The 23,151-nt window shown below is 45.7% G+C and overlaps 2 protein-coding genes across 10 annotated transcripts in view; one reads left to right on the plus strand and one right to left on the minus strand.

Annotated features, from left to right (window-relative positions):
- LOC139242937 (uncharacterized) overlaps positions 1 to 23,151 on the plus strand; it is a 596,540-nt gene that overhangs the window by 117,592 nt on the left and 455,797 nt on the right. For all 8 annotated transcript variants that reach the window (XR_011589402.1, XR_011589400.1, XR_011589399.1 and 5 more), the window contains exon 5: positions 14,101 to 14,256. Coding sequence is in view for 2 of the 8 variants with exons in the window: in XM_070870590.1 (XP_070726691.1) it covers positions 14,101 to 14,256 (156 nt within the window). In the remaining 6 variants the exon portion in view is untranslated. The remainder of the gene's footprint in view (positions 1 to 14,100; positions 14,257 to 23,151) is intronic.
- Positions 1 to 23,151, minus strand: part of LOC139242935 (NACHT, LRR and PYD domains-containing protein 12-like) — a 53,019-nt gene that overhangs the window by 7,842 nt on the left and 22,026 nt on the right. For both annotated transcript variants that reach the window (XM_070870588.1, XM_070870587.1), the window contains 4 exons: positions 18,906 to 19,072; positions 12,858 to 13,029; positions 12,696 to 12,761; positions 3,034 to 4,771 (listed from right to left, as the gene is read on the minus strand). In XM_070870588.1, the coding sequence (XP_070726689.1) occupies positions 3,034 to 4,771; positions 12,696 to 12,761; positions 12,858 to 13,029; positions 18,906 to 19,072 (2,143 nt within the window). The remainder of the gene's footprint in view (positions 1 to 3,033; positions 4,772 to 12,695; positions 12,762 to 12,857; positions 13,030 to 18,905; positions 19,073 to 23,151) is intronic.

Below are 23,151 nucleotides of genomic sequence, written 5' to 3' on the forward strand. Positions count from 1 at the left end.
ATCGTGTGACAGCCAGGGTGTACAACATCAAATGAAGTACATCTGACCGTGGTGAGACCATCCCTGACCTCCCGGGCAGAAATGTGGGCGGGTGCTGATACCCTGTGTCCTGTGCAGCATCAGGTAATTGCAGAGAAGGTCGGTGTGTTGTTGGTGCTGCTGGTGTGGGAGCTGATCATGGTCAGAATCTGAGGACCAAGGGGAGACAGTATAAACCGTACCCATTCTGATGTAATAGATGGCAGGTGAACTTGGGATAACAGAAGCGATCTGTCAATGGTGAGAGAGGGGACACTGGATAGAGAGCTTTCTCCAAACATTTGCAACCTGCATAAAGCTCACCTGTCTTTCAAACACAGCAAGCAACAGCTTCTGAGCTTGGAAAGTGAACAGCTGTGACAATGGAGATTTTATAGCACATTTCCAGCTTTCAAGTAATGAGATGATTCCATGGCCATTCAACTCCTGCCCTGGTTACCCGACGTGATCCCCGAGCAGCGTGGACCCCGTGTGTGACCTGGTAAACTCTGAGGATGGACTGAAATGAGTTGTTAATCGTTAACAAGGTGATAATGACCTGAATTGCCTCCCCCGCTGCTGTGTGTCGGGTCTGCTCAGTGCTGACAGACCTGACATTTGGGAAAGTTGTGTGGAGCGGGTTAACAGCGGGGTCCCGACCCAGTGTCAAATAAATAATTTCCCACCTGACCCGCCACCGATCGCACCCACTGACCCCCGCAATATTCCCCCAATATTTAATCTCACTCTGTCCAACTCCCCATATATTCAGGGACTGTCAGTAAATGTATTTATTAAATAAAGTGCTGTCTGTGTGAAGCCTGTAAATGTCCCTCTGTCCGATCTCATTCCGCGATGATCAGAATTACCCTCCTGGAGCTCAGTGATCGGACCCCTCATGTTTGGGGAAACTTGTCCCATTTGTACAGCTCTTAAATCCCGGGTATTAGAGGAATGGGACAATTTTCCTCGAATCAAAAGATAAAGCGGCGATTCCCTGTACTTTATATTTATCGGTATAATATCTCAGGGGGAGTTATATTGTGAAACGGCGCCAACTGCTGCTGTAAAATCCCCCAGGATTTCACGTAACAAGGAGAGTTCATTCTGTCCCGTTACATGGTTTAAATCTCCCTGTACTCCTAGTTTATAGGGGACGGCAGTCTCTCACTGTATTCCCCATTAAACGGGCTCTACATGTATTCCAGGTGTAACTGGCCTGACAGTTTTGGGGGAATTTTCGGAAGTTCCCTCCCCGAGCGGGGCCTCACACACGGGGGGTGGATTATGGGACGTTCCCGGGTTCACTGCCCCCGGTTTACCCAGGAGCCGCCTGCTGTGTGCGAGACCCTACCGCTGGTCAGTGTGTGTCTGTACCCCGGGGATAATACCCCACACCACACTAGATTGGCCGATGTGTGTGTGTACCCCGGGGATAATACCCCACACCACACTAGATTGGTCAGTGTGTGTCTGTACCCCGGGGATAATACCCCACACCACACCACACTAGATTGGCCGGTGTGTGTCTGTACCTGGGGATAATACCCCACACCACACTAGATTGGCCGGTGTGTGTCTGTACCCTGGGGATAATACCCCACACCACACTAGATTGGAACCTTTTTACAGGCAGATTGAAGATCCTGAAGATCATTCTTGTCTTAATGTTCAGGACTGTAAATAATTCTAAACACTTACAGCTGAAAGAATTCCCGATTCCCCAATATTCCCAATCCAGGAAACTTCCCCATCAACAAGATACACTCTACATTATTGGGGAAAATATCTAACTGTTTGAGGTTTAAACTCTGGTTTCAGTCCTGTTCCCAGTTGAAATGGTGGATGTGGAAAATATTTTAAGTGAATTCTACCTTTACTGCCGGTTTATATTGTATATTTACATTCCACTGTCCAGCTTATTAAATATGATTTTGTGCGGTAAACTGCGGACTCTCTGGGTACATACGATGTGCGCACGTACTCAGAGGTCCTGCAAATGCAGGTTCTCGTCAAGCAGTACACATGTGCGAGAACCTGAATTTGCAATTTGTCAATGTGTCGCCAGGAGAAGGACATTGGCGCGCAGAGATCGGGATATTTGTCCAACTCCTGCCCAGAGAATGTCCTTCAAACTCTTATGCCTGGAAAAGGCAGGTGTAGAGTCTACTTTTATCTGTGTAAGAGTTTTAAAACATAGAACAATTACATTTATCACTAGTTTTTATATTAAACACTGTGTATTCAGGTATTTTTAACCCTATTGAAACATTAAAAGAAAATCAAATCTTTTTCTGAACCTTTTAATAATAATTCAATTCATTTTAAATATGTGAGCAGCTTCTGTGTTCTGGGGAGTATTTTCAGTGATCGTACTGGGAGCTTGTACAAACAGAACTCCCAATATAATCAATGAGAATATTCCATGATCATTGGTGGTCCAGGCCACGTGATCCCAGGTTGCGTTTACGTTCCTGGGATGTGTGAGTCCATTCACTGGGCAGCCCATCAAGGCCTCAGACCTCAAGTCTACGTCCCTCCGGGACCATCAGGTACTTTCGCATTTATTTTTCGGTCGGAGGTATCGGCCCGCAGTAAGTCACCGACCGCAAATTTCGGGCCTAATGTAATTATGTTTTCAGTGAGCTGCATTTGTTGATGTGATAAAGACTGTAAAATCCCTATTTGTTCACAAGGATCCGTTCTAGATTCTCCAGCCCTTCGGGAATTACATAGGCGTATGGAGAGAAAGCAGGAAAGGGGTACTGAAGGAATGATCAGCCATGATCTTATTGAATGGTGGTGCAGGCTCGAAGGGCCGAATGACCTACTCCTGCACCTATTTTCTATGTTTCTATGTTTACTAACCTATCCCCTTATTATTGGTCATACTTGTGTTGAATCTGCTTCTCTCTGGTTTAACTGAACTGTTTGTTTCCCTTTATTACGGAGCAACAACACAAACCGTGACTGTTCTACAATTCACCCAACAGTTAGAGACAAATAAAGAGTTACCTCAACACCCGGTATTTGTGGAGTACGGATCCCAGCCGCTGGAGTCCTTCACACTGAATGTTGCACTTCCGCAGATCGAGGCATTGTATTGTATCACAGAGCCCAATGACATGAGACAGGACCGCACAGTCAATCGGGGTCAATGTCAATCTACTAAATGTAAGTGTTTCCACAGATCCCACTGTGAGCTGAGCCAGTGCTGTATTCTGAGACTCAAACAGGTAGTGGAATGTGTTCAGGAGGTTCCGTTTACCAGCTTCAGTCTCTGTGTTCCCAATCTGTCCTTCAACCTTCTCCTTCACCCAGTCAATCACTCGACAGGTGGATCGATGTAGAAATGGACCCAGAAACTCCTCCAGGGGCCGAGCGGAGTGTGGGGAGGAGAGACCAGCAGCAAAACGGAGAAATATCTCAAATCGCCCATCTTGCTTGCTGCGGGATTCACTGAGCAGTTTCCGGATGTCTCCGGAATCGGGAGTCAGGAATTGGGCGAGAGCGGCTACAAACTCTTGGATGGTGAGGTGTGGGAATGTGTACACCACGCTCTGGGCAGAATCATCTCCCTCCAAAAGTTCCATCATGAACCCAGACAGGAACTGGGAAGGTTGCAGATTGTATTTGATCAAATCTCCATTTCTAAACACAATCTTCTTCTCGGAGACTCCTGTGAAGGCCATCTCACCGAGCTTCAGTAACACATCACGGGGGCTTTCAATCTCTCGGCTGTGGTTTTTCAGAATGTTGTAGATATAGTAGGAATACAGTTGGGTGATGGTCTTGGGAACTCGCTGATGTCTCCTGTCACTTTGTGTAAAGAAGGGACCCAGTGCCAGACCGAGGATCCAGCAGTAGGAAGGGTTGAAGCACATGGTGTACAGGATCTCGTTCCCCTCCACGTGTTTAATAACAGCTGCTGCCACCGTCTGATCTTCAAAAAACTTGTTGAAATATTCCTTCCGTTCTTCACCAACAAATCCCAGGATTTCAGCAGAGATACTGATCTCAGCCTTTTCCAATAAATGTAATGCAGTGGGGCGGCTGGTCACTAGCACTGAACATCCTGGGAGCAGCTTGTGCTGTATTAAACTGTACACAATGTCAGACACTTCACACCGGTCTTCGGGATCTGTGCACCTGTGCTGAGGTTCTGTATTTCTCCGATTGTCAGCAAAATCGATGCTGTCCTTGAATTCATCCAAACCATCGAATATAAACAGCAATCCCTCTGGGTTCTTCCAGAGTTCTCTCAGAATATTCCCAAAGTAAGGATACTGATCCAGTATCAGATTCCTCAGGTTTATTCTACCGTTAATGTCGTTCAAATCCCGGAATTTAAAACTGAAAACAAATAGAAAGTGGGGGTATATTTTCCCCGTGGCCCATTCATGAACAATCTTTTGTACCAGTGTTGTTTTTCCAATCCCCGCGACTCCACTCACTGCCGCTGAACTCCCGGATTCTGATTTTCTCTGGGAAAAACTGCTGTGGAACAGTTGATCAGTTCGGATTTTCTCCAGTTCTCCCCGGAGATGTTTCTTTGTCCACTCTTCATGGTCTCGGCCTCTTGCCAGCAGTTCATGTTCTACAAGTCTCCGATCTCGAACAGTAGAAATGACCGTTAGCTCAGTGTATCGATCAACCAGCTGGAAAACCTTAACCTTCTCCCTTATTAGGATAGTGTTCACTCTCAGTGTTTCAGTTTGTACCCGGAGTGTTTCCTTGTGTTTCTGTTGAGCATCTTCAATTAGAACAGACAGAAAGTGGTTCTCAATGTTAGTTGTATTGACATAAAAGTAACTTCTCAGTACCATTTCACTCTTCAGTAAAATATTGCTAAGATTGAATTCACGGTTACAATAAAAGGTGCATGTCGCAATTAAAACTCAGTTACTGAAAATAAACAAGCGAGAAATGTGTGAAATCCTCACTTGATTCTAGTATTTACTGCAAAATAGAGCTTTGGATATCAGTGGGATAGGGACAGACTGAATGTTCAGGAGTCCCCTGTTACTGTATCAGACCCTGGCAGGTTATCTGGGTTATGGTGCAATCTGTGAGTGGGACAGACTGAATGTTCAGGAGTCCCCTGTTACTGTATCAGACCCTGGCAGGTTATCTGGGTTATGGTGCAATCTGTGAGTGGGACAGACTGTGAATGGACAGAAGTTCTCCTCAGTATTCCATTTGGCCATTATTAGAGCTTCCGACCCCATATTCACTCCATCACGAAGTCTGCCTACTTCCACAATATAATCCGTCTCTGCCTCTGCCTCTGCCTCAGCTCATCTGCTGCTGAAATCATCCATGCCCTTTGTTATCTCAGACTCGACTATTCCGATTCCCTCCTGGCCGGCCTCCCACCTTACACGCTGCATTAACGAGCTTAACTAAACCTCTGCTGCCCATATCTGAACTTGCATCAATTACCCCTGTGCTCGCTGACCTACATTGGCTTCTGTTCAGGCATCGTATCGATTTAAATAGCCTCATTCTTGTATTCAGAATCCTCCATTGCATCACACCCTCCCCATCTCTGAATCTCCTTCAGCCTACAATCCTTCGAGATCTATGTGCTCCTCCAATTCTGGTCTCACACCCGATGTGCTGCACTCCGACATTGGTGCTCTGCCCTCAGTTATCAATACCCTGAGCTTTGGAAGTAACTCCCCTGAAGGAAGTTCCACTGTCATTGTATTAGGTCTTGGATAGATTAGCTGGGCTATTGTATACACTGAGAAAGGGGCAGACTGTGAATAGACAGCAGTTAAATCGTTGTTGTTTCAGGACGTGGGGAGATTATCTGGGGTATTACCTGCACTGCTATAGTCACCTGACCACAGGTGAAGGTCACTGCCATTCTGAAGGTACAGAGGACAATCAGAAAGATGATTTAAGGTATTGGGGGTGAAATTCAGTCACGTCTTATTTGGGGTGGTTACCCAGGCGGAGTGGTAATTTTATTGCCTTGAAAAAGTTTGCGCCTTTACCCCAAAAATCGTCAGAATTGGACGACGAACAGACAGAGGCCGTTGCACACCAGAGCTCGGGGGTGGCCATACGAAAGTTTTGGTTGGTAAATTAGCAAACCCATTGCGCATGCGCCGAACTTTGATTCAGATCCCGGGAACAGCCGAGTATTAAAGGCACGGCAAGGTAAGTTAGAGTATGAGCAGCTCCAGCTCCACACTGTCTTCATAGCGCCAACATGGAGGAGGAAGGAGGACGCCAGCTAAGTGCCCGCTTCTCGCCCACCGCTCTTGCTGGAGGCAGTGGAGAGTCGCTGGAGTCCCGGCCAGCCGGGAGGAGGATGAACACATCCGCCTATGGTTCTGGAGAGGCTGTGGAGGGAGACGGCACACCACATTTCAGCCCGGAACATGGTGCCATAACAGCAACTCAATGTGGTGATGAATTCAACGACCTGACTTGGGTCGTCAGGATGAGTACCCTTCCATTCACCTTCCAATGCCTTCATGTGAACCTCACTGTCTCACACAATGCAAAGACTTTGCAGTGCCTACCCCTTCTATATGTCTACCAGGCCAGGCTTCCCCTTGCTGAAGCCAGCCCGATACCTCTCCTGCACTTCACCAGATATGCCCTGCCCATCCAAGCCTCTCTCACCTTCTAGCTCCTTACATCCTGAGCCCACTGAGCAGCATCTTTCAACTCTTCAGATGCGGTCACAGGTCTAAACCTCAGACTGACTGGTAGTTGCTTGTGCTCCCGACCCACTGTGCGATGCCACGCAGCATGAAATGCAAATATACACACCGCCTTATTACTCACAGATACCCGACTGTACACACGTGGCACATCAGCACCTACACAGCCACACCCTCGGGAAGCCCGCTATCCTGACAAACCCACATGTGTGCTCATCCTGTTTCTCCCTGTTCGTTGGGAAGGTAATTAAATTCATTCTGCATGTGTAGAGTGAGTGTATGACATCGCGGATGGAGTGATGTGCTGCACATTGTGAGACGCTGCATATGTCCCCTGATGCAGCTTGGAAGGAGCCAGACGCATAGAACGCGAGTCCCACCATGACCTTCAGTGAGACGGACAGCACAGTCCTGGTGCCGATGTGAGGCTGCAGGTCTTCCTGCAGGAGATTGCATATCTCTCTAACAACCTCCTTTCGGAAGTGCATCGTTCTGATACCTGCACCTCTCTGAGGAGCAGTGTATGAGCGTTGTCTGTCGGTGAAGCCGTGGAGGTAAAGGCCGCCTGCTCCGACATCTAGGGGCTCTCCTCCTTCGGCCGCTAACATGCCCAACAGTCCTTCTCTGTTCCCGATGCCTTGTTAGAACATGTAGAGTGAAAACCAGGTGAACAAGTAATGGTTCCATTAAAATTTCACAAGAAGTTTGTGTCAAGCTGAACTGGTATGTCTATGTGCCGCTGCATACTCGGAGGCTCACCACTGTGCTGTGAGTAAACGTTGCACTGAATGTGACCTCCCAGGGAAGCGTTTCTTCATCCGTTTAAAGTCACCACCAGTTAACGACTCTGCAAGCCTGTACCGACTGTTTTTCCAGACGTTTTCTGACCGGGATGCAAGTGTGGACATTGCACCAGGAATACGTCATGGTCAGAGTGACCGTCAGCAGCCAGGCACTGCTGGTTTGTGTCCCCGGTGAGCCTGGAATGAATTTTCGGTGGGGACACTAAACGCTGCACTCCAGATCAGTAACCTCTTCCACTCTGCTCCCATTAACACCCCTCTGGCCACTACCTGAGGCGTTAGGCGACCGAAAATCCAGCCCGAGTTTAGGTTGACGGAAGGGTGAAGGGGGAAGGGGGTTTGAAGTATTTTGTTTAGGCAAGAGAATTCTGTTTGGAGTATATTGATGAAATTCACATTAGTGCAGAAAAGAGTCCCATTATTCCCAAAATAATTACAAGAATAAAAATGAATTTGGGAGATAAGACAGGGAATCAGGGGAATTTTTTCACCCGAAGGTTAATAGAGCCCGAGATCATTTACTCGGGAAGGACACATAAGGGGCACTGCAAGTGGGCTCTAGAGACAATTGAATGTGTTTGTGTGGATACACTGAGAGGAGGGGCAGGTGGTTCATCTCTGTGACAGGAACAGACTTATTTGGGCCAAATAGCCTTGTCCTGTCCCTCACCATTCTCTGATTATAATGGGCCAGAATTTGTGTTCCCCACAGGCACGTACGAGGTGAGCATGCGCCCGTGTGGTCCCCACAAATTCCGGGTTTCGGTATGTGAAGTGCGTGCTCCTAAACCCGGGAATTTGTGATCTGTCAAAAATTCTCGACAGATCCACCGCATCCGAAACTAAAGGGCCTCTGTGGGTGGAGAGTTGGGCTATTTACCCAACTCTTGCCCAGAAAATGTCCTTCAAATACGTCCGTCTAATAAAAGCAGGCGTAAGGGCTAGAATTTCCAAACAATCCGCCAGCGCCCGATTGCTGCCCAAAATACCGCTAAGATTCCCAAATTATCGCCAGCAAAAAATTCCCCCCAAAAGAGAAAAATCCACCCTGCGAAAAAAATGGGCCTTATACCCGATTCTTGGCAAAAAAATGGAATGTTTGACCGATTGGACGTTTCTTTTAAAAAAAATGGGCGATAATTACTAAAATTACAAAAAGATTACACTGAGGCTGCGGGTTGCGCTTAGGGGAAGAAAACCACAAAAAATATTTTCAAAAAACATAACATAACAACCTCTCTGCCTCTATCTTGTCTATCCCTTTCATTATTTTGAATGTTTCTATAAGATCACCCCTCATCCTGCTGAACTCCAACAAGTAAAGACCCAGTCTACTCAATCTATCATCATAAGGTAACCCCCTCGTCTCCGGAATCAGCCTAGTGAATCGTCTCTGTACCCCCTCCAAAGCTAGTATATCCTTCCTTAAGTAAGGTGACCAAAACTGCACGCAGTACTCCAGGTGCGGCCTCACCAATACCCTGTACAGTTGCAGCAGGACCTCCCTGCTTTTGTACTCCATCCCTCTCGCAATGAAGGCCAACATTCCATTCGCCTTCCTGATTACCTGCTGCTCCTGCAAACTAACTTTTTGGGATTCATGCACAAGGACCCCCAGGTCCCTCTGCACCACAGCATGTTGTAATTTCTCCCCATTCAAATAATATTCCCTTTTACTGTTTCCCCCCCCACCCCAGGTGGATGACCTCAATTTTCCGACATTGTATTCCATCTGCCAAACCTTAGCCCATTCGCTTAACCTATCTAAATCTCTTTGCAGCCTCTCTGTGTCCTCTACACAACCCGCTTTCCCACTAATCTTTGTGTCATCTGCAAATTTTGTTACACTACACTCTCTCGTCCCCTCTTCCAGGTCATCTATGTATATTGTAAACAGTTGTGGTCCCAGCACCGATCCCTGTGGCACACCACTAACCACCGATTTCCAACCCGAAAAGGACCCATTTATCCCGACTCTCTGCTTTCTGTTCGCCAGCCAATTCTCTATCCATGCTAATACATTTCCTCTGACTCTGCATACCTTTATCTTCTGCAGTAACCTTTTGTGGGGCACCTTATCGAATGCCTTTTGGAAATCTAAATACACCACATCCATCGGTACACCTCTATCCACCATTCTCGTTATATCCTCAAAGAATTCCAGTAAATTAGTTAAACATGATTTCCCCTTCATGAATCCATGCTGCATCTGCTTGATTGCACTATTCCTATCTAGATGTCCCGCTATTTCTTCCTTAATGATAGCCTCAAGCATTTTCCCCACTACAGATGTTAAACTAACCGGCCTATAGTTATCTGCCTTTTGTCTGCCCCCTTTTTTAAAGAGGCGTTACATTAGCTGCTTTCCAATCCGCTGGTACCTCCCCAGAGTCCAGAGAATTTTGGTAGATGATAACGAATGCATCTGCTATAACTTCTGCCATCTCTTTTAATACCCTGGGATGCATTTCATCAGGACCAGGGGACTTGTCTACCTTGAGTCCCATTAGCCTGTCCAGCACTACCCACCTAGTGATAGTGATTATCCCAAGGTCCTCCCTTCCCACATTCCCATGACCAGCAATTTTTGGCATGGTTTTTGTGTCTTCCACTGTGAAGACCGAAGCAAAATAATTGTTTAAGGTCTCAGCCATTTCCACATTTCCCATTATTAAATCCCCCTTCTCATCTTCTAAGGGACCAACATTTACTTTAGTCACTCTTTTCCGTTTTGTATATTGGTAAAAGCATTTACTATCTGTTTTTATGTTTTGCGCAAATTTACTTTGGTAATCTATCTTTCCTTTCTTTATTGCTTTCTTAGTCATTCTTTGCTGAAAATGAAAAATGAGAAAAACATTCTCAGGACCATTTTCACTTACATCACTGCAAGAAAATGTTAAAACAATGAGTAAAAACCCATTTACTTACCTTTTTTTGCAGGGTTACTTACCTATTGCCCAGCTTTGCTGATGCTCGTGGGTGATTTTCCCCAACTTACCTACGGGTCACCGCTGAGCCAAATATTGCGCCAGGGCGATCTGTGGACGGTGTACGACGGTGGTCTGTTCCCCAGCGGGACTTTGAAACTGTCGGGGAACACAGCTGGGGAATTTTTCACCGACCCGGTTCTCGCCCAAAGCAGCCGATACCGCCGAGATACCGGGCGGGAAGCAATGAAAATTGTCGCACTTAAAGTACAGAAAAATACATTAAAGTAATTTCAACATTAAAAATCCTTTTATATAAAAGGTAAGTTTATTTTTAGACATTTTAAAACATGTAAATTTAAAAAGGATGTTTGTTTTAAATAACTAATTAAATTCTATTTATATTAATTTGAAATATGTGATGTTTTTGAAAGTTATTTTCAGTGTGTGTGTGTTTTTGAGGGTATTCCCAGTCATGCTTATGGTGGTTCCGGACATCGGGAGTTACTATAAGTATGAATGGGGATTCCACTACTCTGATAGGTTGGGCCGGCCCACATTATCTCAATGATGTATACGAAACCTGTACACTTCTGGGATGTGTGAGCCTCTATGAAGGTCTTCACATGGAGCCCCAGGATCGCAGGTCTCCGAACCTCCGGGATCACCAGGTACTTTGGTGAAATGTTTGCGGTCGGAGATATCCCCCAGCGGGAAACCTCCGACCCCAATTTCCAGCCCAATGTCCTGGAGTTTGCTGCAATAATTACGGCGAGTCTATCAGCAACGCCTGGTGTCCACACACGCGCAGTTAAACGTGGAAAACCAGAGGATGCTTCTCCACAAGGTCTGCTGCTGCTGTTCTCACCGAGAGACTCGAAATTGAAATCACTGTAATGGCGTGAACTTGCAATACTTACCCACTACCTCTGCACTAGTCGGATGTAAAAGATAGCACTAGTGCACTCAGGACTACATGATATTTTGAAGTCACATTCTATCAGAAGAAAACTAATGTTGCAGATTTTAAATATATATATATTGTTTCAACTTTTTCTGTTTGTATTTTTTAACCTTTGTCCTTTAATCCTATCTGTAGTCCTCAATCTTTCCTTTGTTTTCTCTACCTGCCTTGGCTCCATATTCCTTCATATCATTGTCGACCAAAAAGCTATCGATCGCAGGTCTTGTTTCAGTCATTAAGGAGAAATAAATGTGAAGACATTAAAATAGAAATTATACTTCCTGGTTTGGACTCTGCGAGACTCTGAGGATTCTTCAATCTGATTGGTTGAAGAGCCTCAGTTCTCTCCACAGATGTCACAAATCCGCTGTAGAGGGCGCCATGCTGGAACAGATGCCTGATGACAGCATCTCTTCACCCGAAATCCAGTCAAATTTTGGGGAACAGCTGTCAATGTTCCTTTGCCTCTATATCACGATCCTGTCAGGTGTGTATAGGATTTCAGTGCATCAGGACCCGGTCAGGTGTGTATGGGGTTTCAGTGTATCAGGATCCTGCCAGGTGTGTATGGGGTTTCACAGTGTATCAGGATCCTGCCAGGTGTGTATGGGGTTTCAGCGTATCAGGATCCTGCCAGGTGTGTATGGGGTTTCAGTGTATCAGGATCCTGCCAGGTGTGTATGGGGTTTCAGTGTATCAGGATCCTGCCAGGTATGTATGGGGTTTCAGTGTATCAGGATCCTGCCAGGTGTGTATGGGGTTTCACAGTGTATCAGGATCCTGCCAGGTGTGTATGGGGTTTCAGTGTATCAGGATCCTGTCAGGTGTGTATGGGGTTTCACAGTGTATCAGGATCCTGTCAGGTGTGTATGGGGTTTCAGTGTATCGGGACCCTGCCGGGTGTGTATGGGGTTTCAGTGTATCAGGACCCTGCCAGGTGTGTATGGGGTTTCAGTGTATCAGGACCCTGCCAGGTGTGTATGGGGTTTCAGTGTATCTGGATCTTTCTCGGTCTGTGGGGGTTTTCACGTAGCATCACGATCCTGCCAGATGTGTATAAGGTGTCCAAGTGAGACTGATAAGCAACTGGATTCAGTGAACGATTGCAAGTTCGCATATTTATATGAAACAAATCTATCTACAATAGTTGAGCTTCGATGCCAAATCTATGCAACGTTGAATCCTATTTCCCTTGATCTTTCACATCCAGATTCCCAGATGCTAATAACCTCAAAACAGTTAAATATTTGGATTCTCAGAAGTGAAGTAAACAATTTGAAATCTGCATTTCATCACTTACCTTCCAGGTGACTTGGATCTTTGGATAAACCTTGTGCGATGTTCATGTAAACAAGTGGATCAGAACCTGTTTAAATCAAGTAACGGTCATGAAATCAGATATTATAGTAAAATCTGCAGTGTTTGAATCTGAAATTGAATTCAGTGGGTGATGTTACCGTACCGTGTTCCTGTATTTCTTTCAGTATTTTGTTTAACTTTGGTAACCTGTGGCACATTTTGACAAAGGATTCCCACATCACCCTTTGGGCCTTAGAGCCTTTCTCCATCACCAGATTTAGGAGCAGTTTGGAACTGTCTGCCCGGTTTCCCTTCTCGGCAAGCTCAGTGACTTTCTGTAAAGGATAATAATGAATAGATTGAGGAGCGAAGTGAAATACAAATACCGAGAATGAGAAGCAAAGAATCTGCTCAGTGATGGGATCTCCCAGTTGTTTTGAGCACATAAGGCAGTCACTGGGCTGGGTACTGATCCATTCTGGACAGGGGCTGTATATTCTGTAAACCTGTTGATTCAGACATTAACAGCAAAGAAATTTGATGAAACTAAAACAGAAAATCAGAACTATCGTTCTTGGAGAATCAGGAATCACTGACAATCTGCAGTTTTGATGGTCGTCGTTTTCTCTGCCCTGCAATATACAACATAACATCAGATTACTGATTGACAATATGATGCACTTGTTTGTCACACTGTGATTTACTGAGAAATAAAACAGCAGCCAATCTATCACTCATGTGCTTTTGTTCTAAGAATACCAACAATCTAATGACTTCAGTCTTGAATATGCTCATAACTTGACCATTAATAAACACGATAACAAGTCCAAACATCAATCACTTCTCTTTCAGTAATTGAAATGCCTGACACCCATTATTCTACATTCTCGCTGCCGGCATGAACCTCGAAAACTGGAGTCATGTATCCAGGACTTCCATCAACAACTTACATTTATATATTACTTTAATACAGAAAAGCTTCACTTCACAGAGGCAGAATTAGACACTGGGGCCCCGAGGTAAAGCAGGATACGATATTAGAGGTGAGCAACACCCTGAGTAAAGGTAAATTTTGAAGAGAGGGAGGTGGAAAAGCGGGGGTTTTAATGGAGTGAATTCCGGAGTGTGGGACCCCAAGACAACGAAATGCTTGACCACCAGTGGTGGTGTGAACCAAGGGTTGCGTGAGGCCAGTTTTAGAGTAAGGGAGAATTATATTGGCACGGGAGGTTGTCGGCCTGCAAGAGCTTATAGAAATAGGGAAGGTCGATGCCAGGAATGTATTTGAATTGGAGGATGGAAATTTGAAATTGAAAGCATTGGATGACGGGGCGCCACCATATGAGAGCACAATTAATATAAAATTACAGACTGACTGAATTCAATTCCGTTATGTTCCCGGGCAGGAAATTACAGACTGAATGAGACCATTTTCCTGATCTACCCCTCGGGAGTGACCTTCCACACCCATAGCACAGGACCAGGAAATTACAGAGTGGACGAGCCCAATTTCCTAATGTCACCCTGGCATGCATTGTTCATCAACAAGAGCAGAGGGACAGGTAATTGACCCACTTGAGTGGTTTTGCACAGTCCATGATAACAAATGATAAAGTGAGAGAAGACAGCTTACGAGAGCAAAACAGCAATAAATATAAGACAGACAGTAAGAGCTTCTGCAGGTATACAAACAGGAAGAGTGTAGCTAAAGTAAACGTTGGTCCCTGAGAGGATGAGACTGGGTAATCAATAATGGGAAACAGAGAAAGGGCGGTGACTTTGAACAAATATTTTGTATCGGTCTTAAGGTAGAAGACACTAAAAGTGTAGATGCTGAGAGGATGTTTCCCCTCGTGGAGGAATCTAGAACTAGGAGTACAGTTTCAGAATAAGAGGTCGCCCATTTAAAACTGAGATGAGGAGGATTTTCTTCTCTCAGATGGTCGTGAATATTTGGAATTCTCTATCCCAGAGAGTTGTGGAGGCTGGGTCATTATATTTAAGGTGGAGATCGACAGATTTCGGAATGCTGAGTTATGGGTTATGGGGAGCGGCCGGGGAAGTGAAGTTGAGGCCAGGATCGGATTAGCCATGACCTTATTGAATGGCGGAGCAGGCTCGAGGGGCAAAGTGACCTACTCTTGCTCATATTTCTTATGTTCAAAGGAAATAAAATGCGCTTTAGAAATGTTATGCAGATACACGGAGATGTTACCAGGGATGAGGGGCATTGTTATGCATGGGATTGCATTAGAGTTGAGAAGATTAAGTGAGCAGTTGATGGAAGTCTTCAAGATTCTTAAAGCTTATGATTAAATACATTTTTAGATTGTTTTCACTGTTTAGTCAGAGGCCACAAATGGAGGCTAATTCGAAGTATTAATGGTGATGTTGGATAACTGTATTTCTGTCATGGTTTTAAAATGCATAATTTATTCCTGGAAACGGTTGCAGAACCAAATTGATAAATTGTTGTAATAGATAATTCGATTGTTGTCAGAAAGTGTAAGGTGAGCGTATCTGCTGTGAGAAGGAGGTTGGGGATAGACCAGGTTGGATATCAACTGTAAAGGGTAGTGACTACGAGGTTGAGATTAGACGAGGTGTAATATTAATGCAAATGGGTAGTGACCAGAAAGTTAGGATTAGATTAGTGAGCAGGTGACCGAGGTCAAGAGGAGGAGGTTGGGATTAGACTGGGTAGGATATTAATGGTAACGGGCAGTGAGCAGGTTGGGATTAGACTGGATGGAATATTGCACCTCCCCTTTTTCTAGCCTGCCGCCATTCAGATAATATTCTGCCTTCGTGTTTCTGCCCCCAAAATGGATAACCTCACATTTATCCACATTATACTGCATCTGCCATGTATTTGCCCACTCACCTAATCTGTCCAAGTCACCCTGCAGCCTCTTAGCGTCCTCCTCACAGCTCACACCGCCACCCAGGCTTAGTGTCATCTGCAAACTTGGAGATAGTACACTCTATTCCTTCATCCAAATCATTGATGTATATTGTAAAGAGCTGGGGTCCCAATACTGAGTCCTGTGGCACCCCCCTCGTAACTGCCTGCCATTCTGAAAAGGACCCGTTTGGTCCGATTCTCTGCTTCCTGTCTGCCAGCCATTTCTCTATCCACTTCAGTACATCACCCCCAATACCATGCGCTTTGATTTTGCACACCAATCTCTTGTGCGGGACCTTGTCAAAAGCCTTTTGAAAGTCCAAATACACCACATCCACTAGTTCTCCCTTGTCCACTCTATTGTTACATCCTCAAAAACTTCCAGAAGATTGGTCAAGCACGATTTCCCTTTCATAAATCCATGCTGACTTGATCCGATCCTGTCACTGCTTTCCAAATGGGCTGCTATTTCATCCTTAATGATTGATTCCAACATTTTCCCCACTACTGATGTCAGGCTAACCGATCTATAATTACCCGCTTTCTCTCTCCCTCCCTTTTTAAAAAGTGGCGTTACATTAGTTACCCTCCAGTCCATAGGAACTGATCCAGAGTCGATAGATTGTTGGAAAATGATCACCAATGCATCCACTATTTCTAGGGCCACTTCCTCAAGTACTCTGGGATGCAGACTTTCGGGACCCGGGGATTTATCAGCCTTTAATCCCATCAATTTCCCTAACACAATTTCCCGCCTAATCAGGATATCTTTCAGTTCACCATTCTCACGAGACCCACTGTTCCCTAGTACATTCGGAAGGTTATTTGTATCTTCCTTTGTGAAGACAGAACCGAAGTACTGGTTCAATTGGTCTGCCATTTCTTTGTTCCCCATTATAAATTCACCTGAATCCGACTGCAAGGGACCTACGTTTGTCTTTACTAATCTTTTTCTCTTCACATATTTATAGAAGCTTTAGCAATCAGTTTTTATGTTCCCTGCAAGCTTCCTCTCGTACTCTATTTTCCCCTTCTTAATTAAACCCTTAATCTTCCTCTGTTGAATTCTAAATTTCTCCCAGTCCTCAGGTTTGCTGCATTTATATGCCAATTTATATGCCTCTTCCTTGGTTTTAACACTATCCTTAATTTCCCTTGTTCGCCATGGTTGAGCCACCTTCCCAGTTTTATTTTTACTCCAGACAGTGATGTACAATTGCTGAAGTTCATCCATGTGATCTTAAAATGTTTGCCATTGCTTATCCACCATCAACCCTTTAAGTATCCTCTGCCAGTCTATTTTAGCCAATTCACACCTCATACCATCGAAGTTACCTTTCCTTAAGTTCAGTACCCCAGTTTCCGAATTAACTTTGTCATTCTCCATCTTAATAAGGAATTCTACCATATTATGGTCACTTTTCCCCAAAGGGCCTCGCACAACAAGATTGCGAATGAGTCCCTTCTCATTACACATCAACCAGTCGAGGATGGCCAGCTCCCTGGTCGTGGGATATTAATGGTAATGGGCAGTGAGCAGGTTGGGATTAGACTGGGTGGGATATTAACAGTAATGGACAGTGAACAGGAGGTTGGGATTAGACTGGGTGGATATTAACAGTAATGGGCAGTGAGCAGGTTGGGATTAGACTGGGTGGGATATTAACAGTAATGGACAGTGAGCAGGAGGTTGGGATTAGACTGGGTGGGATATTAACGGTAATGGACAGTGAGCAGGAGGTTGGGATTATACTGGGTGGATAGTAACAGTAATGGGCAGTGAGCAGGAGGTTGGGATTAGACTGGGTGGGATATTAACAGTAATGGGCAGTGAGCAGGAGGTTGGGATTAGACTGGGTGGGATATTAACGGTAATGGACAGTGAGCAGGAGGTTGGGATTAGACTGGGTGGGATATTAACCGTAATGGACAGTGAGCAGGAGGTTGGGATTAGACTGGGTGAGATATTAACAGTAATGGGCAGTGAGCAGAAAGTTTGGATTACACCCGGCGAATCAGAATAGATTACTTAAAACTTGCACAGCCTCAAGGCAGAACGTTGTGGTTTTTCCAAAAACAGATTATTTGGGTTGTTTTCCCTGTTTAGATCGGATACATTTTCACCATATGAGATCCTGTGTTTTTTTAAAGGATCTTTGCTAAACCCATAATTGATTATTTTGACATCCAGCAGTTCCCCGATTTACTATTAAATACTTTCCTGGTCACTCAACTTATGACCTTCCCATAAACTCCTGTCTGTTGTCTCTGGTCTCTCCTATTCCCAGTACCATTGAAACCGTTTACCTTTGTTTTTAGTCCACACGAGTAATAGCCGAACAGTTCCCCTGTCCTTTGTACAGATACTGATGGGACAAGGTGTGTATTTACAACACTTCTCATCATTGTATCCCATTCGCAATATTTGCAATTTTATCAATTTCATTCCTATTGTTGTGGTTCATGTTCTGGAACATTCCATGTTTCGAACATTTATTTCAACAATTCACGCTGGCAGTGAATAAAGCTAATCAGGAGTTTGGTTGCTTGAACAAGACATTTTTGAGATGAAAGAGGGAGATAATGCGCCCACTTTATAAACCATTGCTGTGACCGCACTTGTACTGTGTGAAGGTCCGTACAAAGGTTATCGCAGCTATTGAAGAGAGCAGCTCGAATGATTGAGAGGGTGGACAGGTTGGATTAAAAGGAGCTATTGTCTAAAGTGGGCATGTTAACACTGGAAAAGAGACGATTGAGAAGTGATCTGATTGCTGTTTCACTTTGTTCACTACAGTAGAAACAGAGGACACTGCCTGCGCTTGAAGGAGAGTAAATTCAAAACTAATCTGCGGACACAATATTTCAGTGAGGGAGTGGTGAATCTGGGGATTGGGCTGCCTCGGGAGACTGTGGAAGCAGTTAATGTTGATTCATTAAAAGGCAAATTAGATTTATTTCTAAAAATCACATTTTGAATTGCAGTATATGAGTAATTCGAGTTATGACATGTGGTAAGTGCAGCATGGTTGTGAGAAACAGATGACCTTGTACCTATGGTTCCCAAAGCTCTCCACCACTGGGGCTTTCCTCACCTCATGTCTGGCTCTGTTGTAGACTCACTGATTATAGATCGATCAGTCAACTACTCCATGATCATTATAGCATGCGACTACCAGGATGCTAAACGGCGAGCTCGGTAGATCTTGGCATTTTTTTCATCGAGTAACTATGTTCCTATCTCACATTCTGTCAGCTCGGTGATGGTGGAATGAACTAAACTCATTCTGTGTCCCTCCCACTTACGTGATATTCTTGTCCACTGAAATGGTCCTCGCCTGTTAACCAGAGACCGAGTCCCTCCACACCCTCTTCAATCGCCTGTTCTAGTCTGTCCCGGTAGAATTTCGTCAACTGCAACAATTGGTCATCGTTGCACTGTGTCAAGAGCTGAGTGATTGTAGATTTCGGATCTGTGAAGTCAAACGGAGAAAATTAAACACATTATCGACTTTCTATCCGGGCTGCAACATTTCCTCTCAAATGAAAGGAAGACTCCTGCAGGCCACATTCTGAAAACGTACATATACACAAGTTCTATATAGTCACCTTAAAGACAGTGTTCACATTTGTCAAACTTGAATTAGCTTCAGCTCATGGGTTCCAGCCTCCCCTGATCATCGCCTGTATCTGTAATTATTCCCGAATTCCACCTCGAAATACAGATTCCAAGAGTTTGCTCACAATGCAGCCTCTCCCTCGGTCATCCCCACTGTGCGTAAGCTGAAAAAACACTCCAAAAATGTGCTGTTTCCCTTCCTATTCCTTAACTGTGTAACTATTGATTCTACATTACAAAACTCCCGGGGACATCCTTATATTCTAGCCCTGTCATAAAACACATCATTAATCCTGGAATACAGTACATTTCACCCTCCTCAAAATGTTATCAGTGTGATTTCACCCGGAGTTTTGTTCTAAACTAAGTCCTGTCTCACAGTTAATGGACCACAACATCATCATCATCATCATCATCATCGGCTGTCCCTCGGAATCGAGGAGGACTTGCTTCCACTCCCAAAGTGAGTTCTTTGATGGCTGAACAGTCAGATACGAGAGCCACAGACCCTGTTACAGCTGGGACAGATATTCGTCGAGGGAAGTGGTGGGTGGGGCTGGCTTGCCGCACGCTCCTTCCGCTGCCTGCGCTTGTCCTCTTCACGCTCTTTGCGTTGAGACACGAAGAGCTGAACGCCCTCCCAGATGCACTTTCTCCACCTCGGGCGGTCTGCGACCAGGGTCTCCCAGGTGTCAGTGGTGATGTCACACTTTACCAGTGAGGCTTTGAGGGTGTCCTTATAACGTTTCTGCTGTCCTCCTTTGGCTCGTTTACCATGAAGGAGCTCTGCATAAAGCATTTGCTTAGGGAGTCTCGTATCTGGCATGCATACTGTGTGGCCCGCCCAGCGAAGCTGATCGAGTGTGGTCAGTGCTTCAATACTGGGGATGTTAGCCTGGACAAGGATACTGATGTTGGTGCGCCTGTCCTCCCAGGGTATTTGCAGGATCTTGCGGAGACATCGTTGGTGATATATCTCCAGCGACTTGAGGTGCCTTCTATACATGGTCCATGTCTCAGATCCATACAGGAGGGCGGGTATTACTACAGCTCTGTAGACCATGAGCTTGGTGGTAGATTTGAGCACCTGGTCTTCAAACACTCTTTTCCTCAGACGGCCGAAGGCTGCGCTGGCGCACTGGAGGCGATGTTGAATCTCCGCATCAATGTCTGCCTTTGTTGATTCGAGGCTCCCGAGATATGGGAAATGGTCCAGGGCTGCGCCGTGGATCTTGATGATTGGAGGGCAGTGCAGGGCTGGTGGAGGACCTTTGTTTTACGGACGATAAGCATAAGGCCCATGCTTTCATATGCCTCAGTGAATACATTGACTATATGCTGGAGTTCAGCCTCTGAATGTGCACAGACGCAGGCGTCGTCCGCATACTGCAGCTTAACGACAGAGGTTGGGGTGATCTTGGACCTGGCCTGGAGGCGGCGTAGGTTAAACAGCTTCCCACTGGTTCTGTAGTTTAGTTCCACTCCAGCGGGGAGCTTGTTGATTGTGAGGTGGAGCATGGCAGCGAGGAAGATGGGAGAAGAGGGTTGGAGCGATGACACAGCCCTGTCTGACCCCGGTCTGGACGTGGATTGGGTCTGTGATGGATCCGTTGGTAAGAAACATAGAAAATAGGTGGAGTAGGCCATTCGGCCCTTCGAGCCTGCACCGCCATTCAATGAGTTCATGGCTGAACATGCAACTTCAGTACCCCATTCCTGCTTTCTCGACCTTGATCCCCCTAGTAGTAAGGACTACATCTAACTCCTTTTTGAATATATTTAGTGAATTGGCCTCAACAACTTTCTGTGGTAGAGAATTCCACAGGTTCACCACTCTCTGGGTGAAGAAGTTTCTCCTCATCTCTGTCCTAAATGGCTGACTCCTTATCCTTAGACTGTGACCCCTGGTTCTGGACTTCCCCAACATTGGGAACATTCTTCCTGCATCTAACCTGTCTAAACCCATCAGAATTTTAAATGTTTCTATGAGATCCCCTCTCATTCTTCTGAACTCCAGTGAATACAAGCCCAGTTGATCCAGTCTTTCTTGATATGTCAGTCCAAACATCCCGGGAATCAGTCTGGTGAACCTTCGCTGCACTCCCTCAATAGCAAGAATGTCCTTCCTCAAGTTCGGAGACCGAAACTGTACACAATACTCCAGGTGTGGCCTCACCAAGGCCCTGTACAACTGTAGTAACACCTCCCTGCCCCTGTACTCAAATCCCCTCGCTATGAAGGCCAACATGCCATTTGCTTTCTTAACCACCTGCTGTACCTGCATGCCAACCTTCAATGACTGATGATAGAGTATTCAAACAGGCTCATTTCGACAGACTGTGAAAATTCACAGACCCCCAAGTCAAGGCTGCTACGTGCTGCTCAGCATGTTGCATTAACTCATCAATCAACTTGACATTTTCGGACCTTGGGTAGCGAGCCAATAAAACGTTAAAAGACTTTCAATTGAGCCAATAAGGTCAAAGAAGGTGAGTTCTTTTCTGTAAATTGATCCAAGTATAAAATACAGCCATTTTGACCATGTGTCTCAGTTAGAACAAAGACCTGGCTTGAAGCCAAGAAGTTTGTTGCTCTCTGCCGAGATTAAAAAGTTGGAACTACCATCGGAGTTCGTATTTCATTGGAAATTAAGAGATCTAACACATGACACCCAGGTCTCATTGCACCTCCCCTTTTCCTAATCTGTCACCATTCAGATAATAGTCTGTCTCTCTGTTTTTACCACCAAAGTGGATAACCTCACATTTATCCACATTATACTTCATCTGCCATGCATTTGCCCACTCACCTAACCTATCCAAATCACTCTGCAGCCTCATTGCATCCTCCCCGCAGTTTACACTGCCACCAAACTTAGTGTCATCTGCAAATTTGGAGATACCACATTTAATCCCCTCGTCTAAATCATTAATGTACAATGTAAACAGCTGGGGCCACAGCACAGAACCTTGCGGTACCCCACTAGTCACTGCCTGCCACTGTGAAAAGTACCCATTTACTCCTACTCTTTGCTCCCTGTCTGCCAACCAGTTCTCAATCCACGTCAGCACACTACCCCAATCCCATGTGCTTTAGCTTTGCACATTAATCGCTTGTGTGGGACCTTGTCGAAAGCCTTCTGAAAGTCCAAATATACCACATCAACTGGTTCTCCCTTGTCCACTCTACTGGAAACATCCTCAAAAAATTCCAGAAGATTTGTCAAGCATGATTTCCCTTTCACAAATCCATGCTGACTTGGACCTATCATGTCACCTCTTTGGATCACGGCCCTGCACGTCATCGTGAAGCAGGTGAAGGATGTTGACAAACTTTTGTGGGCATTCGAAACGGAGGAGGACACTCCGTAGACCCTCACGGTTGACAGTGTCAAAGGTCTCTGTAAGATCGAAAAAGGCCATGTATAAGGCCTGGCGCTGCTCCCTGCATTTTTCCTGCAACTGGCGCGCTGCAAAGATAATGTCTGTTGTGCCCCGTAGGGGACGAAATCGGCATTGTATTGCCCCTCGTGTAGTGTCGTGTAGTGTATTGCCCACGCTGTACTTGCCACGAGGTGATCTGGAGGGGTCTGGGCGCCGACGGAGACCTTGTATGTCGTGGGAGTACACTCAACAGCTTCTGTCCCTGGCCGAAGGGACCCCGTACCAGCAGCTTCTGTCCCTGGCTGAAGGGACCCTGTACCAGCCGCTTCTGTCCCTGGCTGAAGGGACCCTGTACCAGCAGCTTCTGTCCCTGGCTGAAGGGACCCCGTACCAGCAGCTTCTGTCCCTGGCTGAAGGGACCCCGTACCAGCCGCTTCTGTCCCTGGCTGAAGGGACCCTGTACCAGCCGCTTCTGTCCCTGGCTGAAGGGACCCTGTACCAGCAGCTTCTGTCCCTGGCTGAAGGGACCCTGTACCAGCAGCTTCTGTCC

This window comes from Pristiophorus japonicus, unplaced genomic scaffold (assembly GCF_044704955.1).
Source record: "Pristiophorus japonicus isolate sPriJap1 unplaced genomic scaffold, sPriJap1.hap1 HAP1_SCAFFOLD_154, whole genome shotgun sequence".
In the NCBI taxonomy this organism is placed as follows: Eukaryota; Metazoa; Chordata; class Chondrichthyes; family Pristiophoridae; genus Pristiophorus; species Pristiophorus japonicus.